This window comes from Trichechus manatus, unplaced genomic scaffold (genome assembly GCF_000243295.1).
Source record: "Trichechus manatus latirostris isolate Lorelei unplaced genomic scaffold, TriManLat1.0 scaffold00041, whole genome shotgun sequence".
In the NCBI taxonomy this organism is placed as follows: domain Eukaryota; kingdom Metazoa; phylum Chordata; class Mammalia; order Sirenia; family Trichechidae; genus Trichechus; species Trichechus manatus.
This window is the reverse complement of record NW_004443977.1, coordinates 17669121-17681682: the sequence shown is the minus strand read 5'-3', so window position 1 is coordinate 17681682 and position 12562 is coordinate 17669121. Positions and strand designations below refer to the sequence as shown.

At 38.0% G+C, this 12562-nt stretch overlaps 1 protein-coding gene across 1 annotated transcript in view; it reads left to right on the top strand.

Moving 5' to 3' along the window:
* LOC101347079 (thymus-specific serine protease-like) overlaps window positions 1-12114 on the top strand; it is a 26658-nt gene extending 14544 nt beyond the window's left edge. The window contains exons 3-5 of the mRNA XM_023731220.1: window positions 9477-9675; window positions 10921-11011; window positions 11883-12114. Of these exons, the coding sequence (XP_023586988.1) occupies window positions 9477-9675; window positions 10921-11011; window positions 11883-12114 (522 nt within the window). The remainder of the gene's footprint in view (window positions 1-9476; window positions 9676-10920; window positions 11012-11882) is intronic.
* Window positions 12115-12562: the final 448 nt, after the last annotated feature.

Genomic DNA, 12562 nt, shown 5'->3' with positions numbered 1-12562 from the left:
TCATTTACAGATTAACTGCTCTGTTTCCCTGTTGTATTTCTTTTGGTTTTGGATAGTCCTTGAGAGTTCGTTTCCTAGTTTGGTATCTGGCTGGTACAATCCTGCCACCTAGATTCAGCCTGTGAGCTGAAGTTGTTTGTTCTCAGATTGAAGGACTCCCTGTAATAATTTTTGTAAGTTTGGTTTGGTTTTTGCATATTCCCTTAATTTCTGTTTATCCGGAAATGTCCTAATTTCACCAACATATTTGAATGAGAGCTTTGCAGGATATATTATTCTTGGCTGGCAATTTTTTTCTTTCAAGGTTTTGTATATGTCATCCCATTGCCTTCTTGCCTGCATGGTTTCTGCCGAATAATCTGAGCTTAGTCTTCGTCTTTCTCCTCTATATGTGACTTCTTGTTTTTCATGAGCTGCTCTCAGGATTCTTTGTTTGTCTTTTGTTTTGGTGAGTGTGATTATGATATGTCTTGGTGATTTTCTTTTGGAGTCTATCCTATATGGGGTTCGTTGAGCTTCTTGTATGGCCAGCTTTTCATCTTGCATGATATAGGGGAAGGTTTCTGTCAGCAGTTCTTCAATGATCCTCTCTGTGTTTTCTGTTTTCTCCCCCTGTTCCTGAACTCTAATCACTCGAAAATTTTTGCTTTTGATTGTGTCCCACATAACTCTCAAGTCTCTTCATTTTTCTTTGTTCTTTTTTCTGAGTTTTCCTCTAACTGACTTGTATACAAGTGTTTGTCTTCAATTCCACTGATCCTGTCTTCTCCTGTTTCAAATCTGCCCCTCAGCCCTTCTATGACATCATCCATTTCTGAAATCTTGTTGTTTATCTTTCGTATTTCTAATAGTTGTTTTTGTATAATTTCTAGTTGTGAATTTATTTTTGAATTTTGTTCCTGCATTATTTTCCTGAATTCTTCCATTTTTTTGTTTGTAGTTTCCATAAATTTGTCTGCCTTTTCCTTGAATTTGTCTATTTTTTCCTCATTTTTGTCTGCTTTTTGCTTCAACTCTTGGAGAATTCTGAGTATTAGAGATTTGAATTCCGTATCAGGTAGTTCTAGTGCCTTTTCTTCCACTGGAAAGTCATCTGGTGTTTTATTTTGGTTGCCTATTGGAACTATCCTGTCCTGTTTTTGTAAATATTTTCATATTGTCTGCTGTCTTCAGGGACTTCAATAGTTATTTTTTTCTCATTTATTGATTGTCGATTTGTTTGTTTCATCTTTTTTAAAATTTGGCTATGTCTGAGCAGGTGGGTTGTGTGTTCTTTGTTGTTTCCTCATCTGTGGGCACTACTCTTTTTGCCTCCTTCTCCAATTGGCAGGGTCAGTCGCTCTGATATGGTACAGCAGGGCAGGTCTAGCTGAAGAGGAGTTGCTGGGATGGATTGTTTGTGGCACTTACTACAGCTACCAGGGTGGGTAGGTATCAGTGCAGGGCATGTTCTGATAGGCCGTGCCTGTGCTGCTTGGTGGTGTGATGTTAAGCGCATGGTGCAGGTAGGCTGGATGGAGGGGGTAGATTGTGATATGTGGAGTTAAGATGGATATGGGAGAGAGGAGAGAGGAACAGGAGTCGAAAACATGCAAACAAACTAAAAAGAGTGCTAGGGGAGATTGCCGTTGGTGTGGAGAGATGAGAGACTATGAACTAGAGAAAAACAAAAAGGGTAAAAAAAGAAAAAAGAAAAGAAAGAATGAATAATTAAAAAATTAGAAAGAAAAAAGAACAGCAAAGCTCCCAGGGATCCACTGGTGTGGCTATGAGGTCTGGAGAAGTTGTTCCCAGGTGTTGCAGTACAGCCTGGCTAGAAGGCATAAAGGTATTCAGCACCAGGTTTTCAGTGCATAGGAAGACAGGGAAGGTATAGAGAGATGAGAAACTGAGTAATGAAGAAAAACAAAAAGGGAAAAAGAGGGAAAAGAAAACAAAACAAATTAAAAAAAAAAAGAACAAGAATAGCCCCCACAAAAAAACAGAAAAAAAAAACCCAAGAAAAAAGAAATGCTCTCTGGGATCCCTCTGAGCATCTGCACAAGTTGAGGGGGTAGGTCCCAAGCCATGCAGCACTGCCCAGCCAGAACGAGCTCCCAACTTGAAAAAAAAAAAAAGAAAACAAATAAACAATTCAAAACAAACAAACAAAAGCCTCGGGATCCCGCCAGCATGACAGCCCAGGCCAGGAAGCAGTTCCACACTCGAACTGAGCTCCACAGCCCCTCAGGAAGAAGGAAAGATGGTGCACGGAGCCAGGTATTTGAGCAAAAGGAGGGGGAGGTGGTGAGAAGTAAGGAAGAAATCAAAAGAAGCAGAAAAAGCAACACCAGCAGCCAACAAACGGCACTCAGGGAGTCAGTGCAGACGGATGGAATCCAAGCAGCTGGTGCTTCCCGGCCAAAAGACTGTGGCTGCGGGAAGCAGAGGAGGCTGAGTGGGGGTGAAGAAGGGTGGGGGGTGGGAAAGTGTATATTGCCAATTACTTGTTGTTCTGTCTCCTGCTGGAAGCTCCATAAAGCTGCTTTCTCCTACCGTCTATTTGCTGGTCTCTGATAGGAGTCCAAGATGGTAGATCCATGCTGTGTTAGCTGATAGGCGACCTTCGCATGAACCTCTCCTCCTCTCCATTCTGTGTCTGTTTTCTCACTCCATTTGGTGCTTGGCTGAGTTCTTTATCTCTTCATTGGATGTTTTAGGGTTTCAGGATTGCTGTTCTCTGTTTGGCTGTTTTTCAGATCTTTGCTGTGGAGGGACGGCATGGTGCTTCTGCCTAGAACGCCATTTTGCCAGAAGGACCTAAGTTTTTCTTTATTATCTGGAGAAGGAACATTGGTTTAGCTTAAGATAGATCTCCTCACTTGCCCTTATGTTTCTGCCACTTGTTTTCTATGTAACTGACAACAGGATACTCCATGAGTTAAGTATTAGTAGCTCCAAGGCTCATGGGGCACTGTAGTAGTTTCTTAATGCTGCCAGAACAAAGTACTACATAGAGGGTGAGTTTAGACAATAGAAACTTAGTTTCTCACAGTTTTGTAGGCTAGAAGCCCTAATTTAGGCTGTCAGCACGGCCATGTTCTAACCGAAGGCTCTAGGAGAGATTCTTTCTTGTTTCTCTCAGCTTCTGGTAGCTTTGGTGTTCCTTGACTTGTAGCTGCATAATAGCTCCATTGTAGCATAGTTGTTTTCAAGTGTCTGTCTCTGTGTCTCTTCTCTTTTATAGGACTCCATTCGTATTGGATTAGAATTCCCCCACTCCACTCTGACCATATGTAAATTGATAACATCTTCAAATACACTGTTTTTAAACAAGATCACATCACAGGTACCAGTGGTTAGGACTTCAACAAAAATTTTGGGGGGACATCATTCAATCCATAACAGACATTCAATAAAATAATATATATGATGAGTGCCTAGCAAAGGAAGTATTTGTAAAATTAATCCTTAAAGTCTTAATTGAAAATCATCTTTCCAAGAAAGGGAGAATAGATTTTGTTAATATGACTGACTTTAAATTAATTTGACGTTCATGGGTTAATGACTACTTCAAGAAACCTAAGACCAGTGTTGGATTCAGAATCCTCTGAAAGCTGGAGTCATTCTTAGAAAAGAGCTGCCCCTAACTGTTGACATTACATACTGGAAATAACAAGGGCAGGCTGGGGAGCAGAAACTCGCAATGTCTTCTCTCCTCAAACACCGTTTCTAAGGGTCTGAAATAACAGAAACATCCAGTTCTACTTTCCAGCCTCATACCCAACTGTACTGGGATATTTTAGTTAAATGGAACAGATGGGGAATACACTTTCCTACCTATCTTCTTTGGAAGTAGTTTGTGGAGTCAATTCTTGATTGTGAGTAAAGAATCATTCAAGGAAAGACGACTTATTATGTGTGATTTGCGTATGTGTTATTTAATTTGAATATCATGCATATGTTTTATTACTCTGAATAATTGAGTACAATCTATATGCATATTTTTTTATCTTTTTAAGACAATGCAAGGCAACATTTCACCAGAATTAAATTCTACACACTACAGACATTTCCATGCTATTTAATCTGTAAAAACTAATTTTGTGCCCATCTTCTTACTAAAAGGACTAGGAGATGTGCTTACTTTGTAACTGGTGTTTCTGGTCTCCAATTTGGCTGGCTGAAACTCAGAAAAGATGATAATTATTCCAGGATTTAAAACCCAAATGCTATATAGGTAACTTCTAATGATCTGAAAACAGTTAAAGTGTTCCTTTTGAGGATGGTAGAGATTTTTTTTTTTTCAGAAGACCAAGTACATGCAATTTGATCTTTTGAAAATTTAAGGGACTTGTATCAAAATAAGTTTGCCTAGAAATGAATATCCAATGGCTTTATTCTTTCTATATTGTTAATGAATAACAATGATAATTAGAAGATAATGATATTAATAACAACTACCACAGACGAAGAGCTTATCTTGCCCCACATCTTATACTAAGTAGTTTATAGTTTTTCTCCTAGAAATTCTCACAGTATCTCTAGGTTAGTCCTATTTTACAAATGAGGAGCCTAGCCTTCAAGGCTTTAAATCACTTGCCTAAAGTCACAAGGATAATAAGGGGCTGAGTAAGAGTTACAATGTGATTTTCTATGACTAAAACCCAGTATTATCTACTGTGATAATATGTATTACATTTACTTAGCTTATATTAAAAAAAAAAGTCTCCAAATTAATAATCTAGTTTGTCTTCACTTACTTCTCTCTTTTTCTTCTTTCCTCCTTCCCTGTGTCCCTCACTTCCTCCTTCACTCCCTCCCTTCCTTCCTTTCTTCCATCTTTCCATTTATCTTCCTTCCTTCAATCCCTTCCTTCCTTCACTCCCTTCCATCCTTTGTACATTCTTTCCTTCCCTCTTTTTTTTTCCCTAAATTAAATGTTTACATTATCATGGCAAAATTTCCGGTTTATTGAGCTCTTATTTTGATTAGGAAACCCTGGTTGCATAGTGGTTAATTCTAGGACTTTAACCGAAAGGTTGGTAGTTCAAATCCACCAGACGCTCTTTGGAAACTCTATGGGGCAGTTCTACTCTGTCCTATAAGGTTTCTGAGTTGGAATCAACTCAACGGCAACACGGCAACAGAGTTTTTTTTTTTTTGGTATTTTGATTCAGCATTCTACAGGACAGGTGCACCCACTTTATATCATTTAATCTAATAATCAGTCCCATAGGTGGGAATTGTTAGCCCCACATTTAAAGATATGGAAACTGATGCTCAGAGAGGCCAAGCAACTGACCTGCTGTAACACAACCATTATGAGACAGAGCTAACATGTGAGACTCTTCTGTAGATGACGGCACAGTAGTGATTTCCTGGAAGAAACTTTATATAACACCACGTGCTCATTAAAATTCAAAACTTAATATTCACTACCATATTATTTCCCTCAGTGTTTGTTGGCTTCTTGATTTTAATGAATCATACCCAATAATTTCTTGAGGTGTGATTTGAAATTAGGAAGTGGTCATAAGGGGCTTAGTCAAGTATAAATATTTTTTGATACTTAACTTTTTTCCTTCTCTAGATTATTGTTATTTATAAGAGGCTTTAATTCTACCTTTTGCTTCATGACTGAAACCTCAGAGTATCCTTATAAATATGTGGATTGGAAACTACAAATTAAACTCTTTACAGTGTGGAATTTTCTTGCATAAAAATGTAGCTTTTATTCTGAGAATAGAAAAAAGTTACATTTGGAGGATTGCTACGTGCTATAAGCGGAGGTGAAAGAGCCTGGTGTTGCAGTGGTGAAAGCGATCTACTGCAAACCAAAACGTCAGCCTTTCAAAACCACCAGTGTCTCTGAGGGATAAAGATGTGGCAGTCTGCTTCCATAGAGATTTACAACCTTGGAAACCCTATCGGATCACTATGAGTCGGAATCGACTCAATGGCAGTCAGGGTGGGTTTTTTGGGGTTAGAAGGGGAGGTAAGTGGTTTGAAATTCCTGTGATTTTCTTTTTCCAGAACTAATATACAACTCTAGTATGAACTTTGATATTTTCCCTTTTAAGAGCCTGGTAGAAATGAGGAAACTGTGTTATTTCCTTGATAATGTGAGGCCATATACACAGGTGACGCTCAGCAGTTATGAGTTTTTGAAGGCTTTATCTCTTGCTCAAGAAAACATTGCAAATCTATGCCACGATATAACAGAGCTTCAGCTATAGCAAATCAAACCAAATCCCCTGAGTTGCCACTATATAGACCACGTGGTGAGAGGTGGTTTTTACTTTTAATATCAGTGTCAAACAGGGCTTGGCTGTACCAAAATTTCTTAAGATGTGCAGCATAAGTACCTGGAGTGTATGTTAACAATGCAGATTCCTTGGCCTCACCTCCAAGCCTCTAGAGTGGGAACCATGAGTCAGTTCCTCAGGTGATTCTTATGAAATTTAAGCAGAATTTAAAACTCTATCTTCTATACAAATTATTCATGTCCATCTTTACCCCTCCCCGTAATCCCAAAATTGAAAAGTTTTATAGCACTTGAAAAAAATGAGTTAATAGAGGATAACTGCATTTTCTTTCATTACATTCAGTTTCTCTAGCAACCCTTTCTGTATTAGTAGTCACTTGCAGATTTTCTGTGCAAATGTAGCATTCAACCAGCTAGTTGCCGTCAAGTCGGTCTGACCGATGGCCACTCCATGTGTATTACAGTAGAACTGTGCTCCGTAGGGTTTTCAATAGATGATTTTGGAAAGCGGATTGCTAAGCCTTTCTTCTGAGGCACCTCTAGAAGGACTTGAACCTCCAACCTTTTGGTTAACAGCAGAGCACATTAACCATTTGCACCACCCAGTGACTCCAAATGTGGCACTAGGGATTCCTAAGTCCACAGACACTTCAAAAAATGTAATTCAATAAGTAAATTCTATCAACAGATTTGACCTTCATCAACAGTAAAACTTTTATAGTTTTAAAAGTTAGCAAATTTGAAATATTGTTTTATTGTTCCTTTTTGTACTCAGGGCCTTTATTCCTCTGATACTGATAATCAATAAAATGTAAAATTAAGCAGTCAGATGGGACAGAAAAAGTTGAGGACTCTGTGTGTGTGTATGCATATCTGTGTTTGTCTTGCTAGAATGTCTTCAGTTAAAATATTGCATTGATTTAATTGGGCGGGAATTTGACATACATTCCCGTCCAGGGTGCTTTCTTTTTTTTTCTTCTTGTACAAAAGTATAGGAAATTGATTTGGGGCACTTTGTAATTTCTGAAAGTCTTTCCCCTGGAGATAATAGTTGTTGACTGGAGCACTTTCCTGCTGGATGAATCAAAATGATGGGTGTAGAGAGAATTATTAAGCATGAAAGTAATACAGAGCCTTTCCCAGCCTTCACAGGCTCTAACTCTATTTCTGTAGTTGTTGGTCAAAGTAGAGTAGTCAAGCCATAGTCTGAAGTTAAGTCTGCAGTTAATGTGAGGACTAGCTACTGAATTCTTCTGAACTTAGGGAAGCTGAACTTCAGTTGTCAGCTTCTGTCAACCCGACAAAGTCTTGATGTACTGCTAACTGAACAGATATTACACAGCTGCCTAATTAGAACTATATGGTCTGTTAAGTGGGTGTATGCTACTGTCAGGTCCTTTCCTTTCTGTTTCCTCAAGCCAATACCAAAGCAAACCAAAACAAAGGAAATGCTCTTTCAAAACTTCTGAAATAAATGCATCAGCCTTTCATAATAATATATCCTTTCTACAATGGGTGTGTAGAAGCAATACTCAAAATTCCATAGTTAGTATATTATTAACAACACAATTTTCTAAGAATAACTAAGAATGGAATTTTATGATGTGTAACAAGTGAGGAGAAAAAAGTCACACACTTCTGCCCAAATCTCTTTACTGGTAGACTATGGCATCTCAGATGGATATTCCTACATGAAAGTATGTCTTGAAGTCAATGATTTTGCCAGTAACAGAAAGTTAGGCCATCTCTCAACTTCCCATAAATAAACCACTGTCCCTCTACTTGGGCTGATCTTCTTTGAGTATCTTTTTCAGTAAATTACTAACATGTTCAAAACTTTGAAAGATTCCTTATTATCCATCTTTTCTAAGTTAGAGAGTTTCATTTCTAAACACATTCTATGGTCAATACTTATTTCCACTTTTTTCTTCTTAAATATCTCTCTTGACTAAATAAGAATAATAATATGGTGATGATTGAATAACATGATGATCATAATGTCACTGAAGTGTACATGTGAAGATTGTAGTAATGACAAATGTTTTTTTACCTGTATACTTATAACAAGCAAAGAAAATGTAAGAAGATATGTAATATTTATTATGATAACAATGCTGCTTTTTATTCCATGACCTTTGCTGTAGGCACTATCCAAGGGCTACTTTTATTTAATCCTCACAGCAACCTTATGAGTTTTTCTGATTAGCTTATTTTTATTGTCCCCCTTGAACACATGAGCAAACTAAGGCTGACCGGTAAGTAACTAACTCAAGGTCACAAATCCAGGCCTGTTCAATCATCGTCTTAGACATTACACATCCCTGCTACCACTTCTTCAGACTTTCTGGTTCCCTTGCCTAAAATGCACTCTTCTATTTTATTTTTTTAAATTTTTATTGTTATAAAAATATAAAGAACATAACATTTGCCAATTAAAAATTTTCCGCATGTACAGTTCAATAAAACTTATTTCATAAATCATGTTGTACAACCATCACCGATAACCAATGCCAAATTTTTCATCCCCATAAACAAAAACTGTATGTTACCTAAACAATGATTCCCCCCTTCTCCATCTTTCTTTCTCCTGGTAATCACTGTTAAACTCTATTTTCTATACATCTGTCTTCTTCAGATACTTCATATTAGTGAAAACATACAACTGTACTCGACTTATCTCTATACACAATCTTCCTCATCCACCTCAATTCCTACATCCTCAGGAAGCCTTTACTCATGATTCTAGTCACTGACCTCTATCAGAATCCCCAGAGTATCTCATTACTGTTTTCTTAGTGTATGTATTTTGTCTTCGTTGATTAGATTCTTCCAAAGTGTTGGTTCTCATCTTTTACACCTTCCAAAGTTTCTAGCACTGCTCTGGCAAGATATCACATGCTCAATCAAAGCTTCTTTATTTGTAAATTCTTACAAACCAAATACCGACCTGAGTAGCAAAAGCCATTGTTAAAGCAACTGGTTTTTTAGCTATGTGTCTTAAAAAAGGGATGTGACTCACTTCTAACAGACTCTGCAGCCTACTCAGGTGAGTTAATATTTTCAGCGTTGATATCCAGGCCAAAGTCACCAAAGAATATTTGCACCTTATTTGAATTAAAAGGAATCATTTAAAGCATTTAAAATCATTTTTGGAGCTGAATTCCATTTTGAGCTGAAAGCCATCTCATGCACATTCTTTTAAACATAATAGGAATCTTTTTTTTTGTAGAGAAAAATGGGTGAGATGACAACTGATGAATTTTGTGAGAAGATGACTAATACTTCACTTGGTTCACCATATCATAGATATGCAAGTGTAATCAGAACTACGCTCAGGAACAAAGGTTTCTCTTGTTATCCTGCAAGTTACAAGGAATCTGTGAATGCATTCTCTTCCTCTTCTTTGGACAGGAATACTTACAAAACAGGTAAAGTGTTATCTGATGAAAATAGAAGTTTTCCTTTGGGTGTTGAGAAATATGAGCACAATAATGTGAATTAAACATTCTGCAAGTTGTGAGGCTGCATTAACCTTCGTGAAGAATTATGAAAAAACAGATCTAAGGCTTTTACTCAAGGATGGGAAGACGGAATGAATAAGTCCAGGAGCTGGACATACACAGATTAAATCACTTTAGTAAGAGAGGCAGAAATACCAAATGCTCAGGATTGCAAGAATCAGAATAAAGAAAGGTATCCCTTAATACCTTTAAGTGTCACTGATGCCAAGAAAATACCTCACCCCACTTCAGATTCTATATAGAGCAGCTCTCAAACCTGGTTGCACTCTAGAATGACCTAACCTGTTGATAATGAGTCAGTTTCGACTCGTGACAATCCCATGTGTTACAAAGTAGAACTGCAATGTAAGGCTTTCATGGCTCTAATCTTTGTGGAAGAGCTCTCCAGTCCTCCCTTCTGTGGATCTGCTGGGTGGGTTCAAATCGAGCACAAACCATTTGTAGTACTTAGGAACTTTCTCTCTTCCACTAGCCTGTTGGAAATCCAACATAATGACAATTTCAATATATTTTTAGTATGAATAGTTCTTAAAGTTGTTAACTAAGTTGCTCAAAGACATGTGAATCCTTGATATAGCTGCTAAAATTTCAGTCAAACAAACTTTAAGTTATTATCCACAATTAGATGCATTGATTTACTCACCCTACCAATACTGGTGACCTGGGAGAGAAATTGCAATCACGGAACGAATGACGGTACAGAGATGGTGAGGGACAAAGACATCAAGCTTTCATCCCTCTTTCAAGAAACTTCATGGAGGGGGGACTGGGTGATTCTTAGGAGAAGGTAACTAGAGGAGGATGCAGAGACAACATAGCACTTTCCTAGCAGAGGCTGAAAATAAAGGACACACAGTGGGACAGTTCTGTGGTACTCATAGAGATGGCCCTGGGGAGAATGGGAAAATGTTATTTCAGGAGCACGTGGGTCTTCACCAACATCTCCTGATCATTGCACATAGTATCAGTTCTTGGTGTGGTAATGTTGGGCATGACTAAAACTAACATTAATAATAATAAGATCAACTTCCTTTCAGAAGGTCACAAGAAGTTTGCAAATTAGAGGGCTTTTTTTTTTTTTTTTAAGCTTTTTATTTAGTCATCAACAAAAATATCTTTTCTGGTTAAGTTAATTGATGTTTTCCTTTCCAGCCAAGCCATGGTTATATCAAAGTTGCACTGAATTTGGCTACTTTTTCACCACAGATTTAAAGAACCAGTCTTTCACTGGATTGCCTCTCAGGTAAAAGCTCTGCCTTAACTTTTGTGTGTAAGTAGAAACCATGATTGCAGGGATTTTTTTTTTTTTCCATATTTAGAGGGAAAATTAAATTGAAGGCCAACTCTCGCTCTTACTGTCTCTGTGCTCTCTTCCTCAACAGGCAGGCAGGCTATGCATTGAACTTTTTCCTTCCCACAGTAGTTACTATTCTAGTTACAAGTATAGGTTCAAGGGAAGGCAAATAATAGACTTTTCTCCTTTGCTTGTTATGAACCCTTAGGTGGTGTCCAGGAAACATAAGCCCATGAGGTTTACAGTCTCCTCATTGAGACTCTATGTTGTGTTGACCAAGGGTCCAAATAGATAAATACTTTGGAGACCACATTCCTCCATGCTTAGCTACCGAAGGACCTCTAGAGGAAGTCATAGGAGAGGTAGGTAGGTAGGTACATAGGTAGGTAAGTAGGTGCATAGATAAAACCCAAACAAAATCCATTGCCGTCGAGTCAATTCTGACTCATAGTAACCGTATAGGACAGAGTAGAACTGCACAATAGGGTTTCCAAAGAGCGACTGATGGATTAGAACTGCTATAATTTTGGTTGACAGCTGAGCTCTTAACTGTTGTACATCAGGGATTCAGATAGATAGAAAGGTAAGTAGATAGATAGATAGACAGATGGATAGTTAGATGGACAGATAGAAAGATAGAGTCTTTCTTAAACTGAAGAAAAAAATTTTAGCTATTTTAAGTAACTCAGATTCTCGAGGGGAAAACAAAACAACTAAAAAAGCAAACAAAAAACACCACATTCTTTCTGTAGATATCTTTCATACATTCCTGAATCCTGCTTTCTGGCACCTACAATTTTGTCTCCTTTTTTTCTGGCAGGTATTTTGCTAAGAAGTGTTCCGATGTCTTTGGCAGTGTGTTCAATAGTGATTCACTGATTCGGGGTGCTATGGTCACCAACAGGTACTATGGTGGCCTCAATGTGAACGGAAGCAAAATCATCTTTTTAAATGGTGCCAATGATCCTTGGTACCATCTGGGAGTCACAAAGGATATCAGTGATGACTTGCTAGCTGTATTCATTAAAGGTAATTTCGTTGTGAATGGTTAAGACCCAGAAATAGGATGAAGTTAGTATATCTGCACGTATTAATGAATTAAGGGGACAATGGTGATTCAGTTGTTGAATTCTTGCCTTACCTGCAGGAGACCCTGGTTCAATTCCCAGTTAATGAACCTCAGGAGCATGTACCACTTCTCTGTCAGTGGAGGCTGTTTTGTGTCTATGACTCTAAACACGTCTCAGTAGAGCTTCCAGACTAAGGTGAACCAGGTATAATGACATGGTGATCTATTTCCAGAAATGAGTCAAAGAAAACCCTATGGATCTCAATAGTCCAGTCTGCAACCAATCATTGGGATGGGACAGGATCAGGCAGCATTTACTTTTGTTGTGCATGGGATAACCATGAGTTGGAAGCTGGCTTGACAGCAGCTAACAACAACAACACTAATAAATTGTTTTTGATATTATCAACAAGAAATACAAAATGATAGGT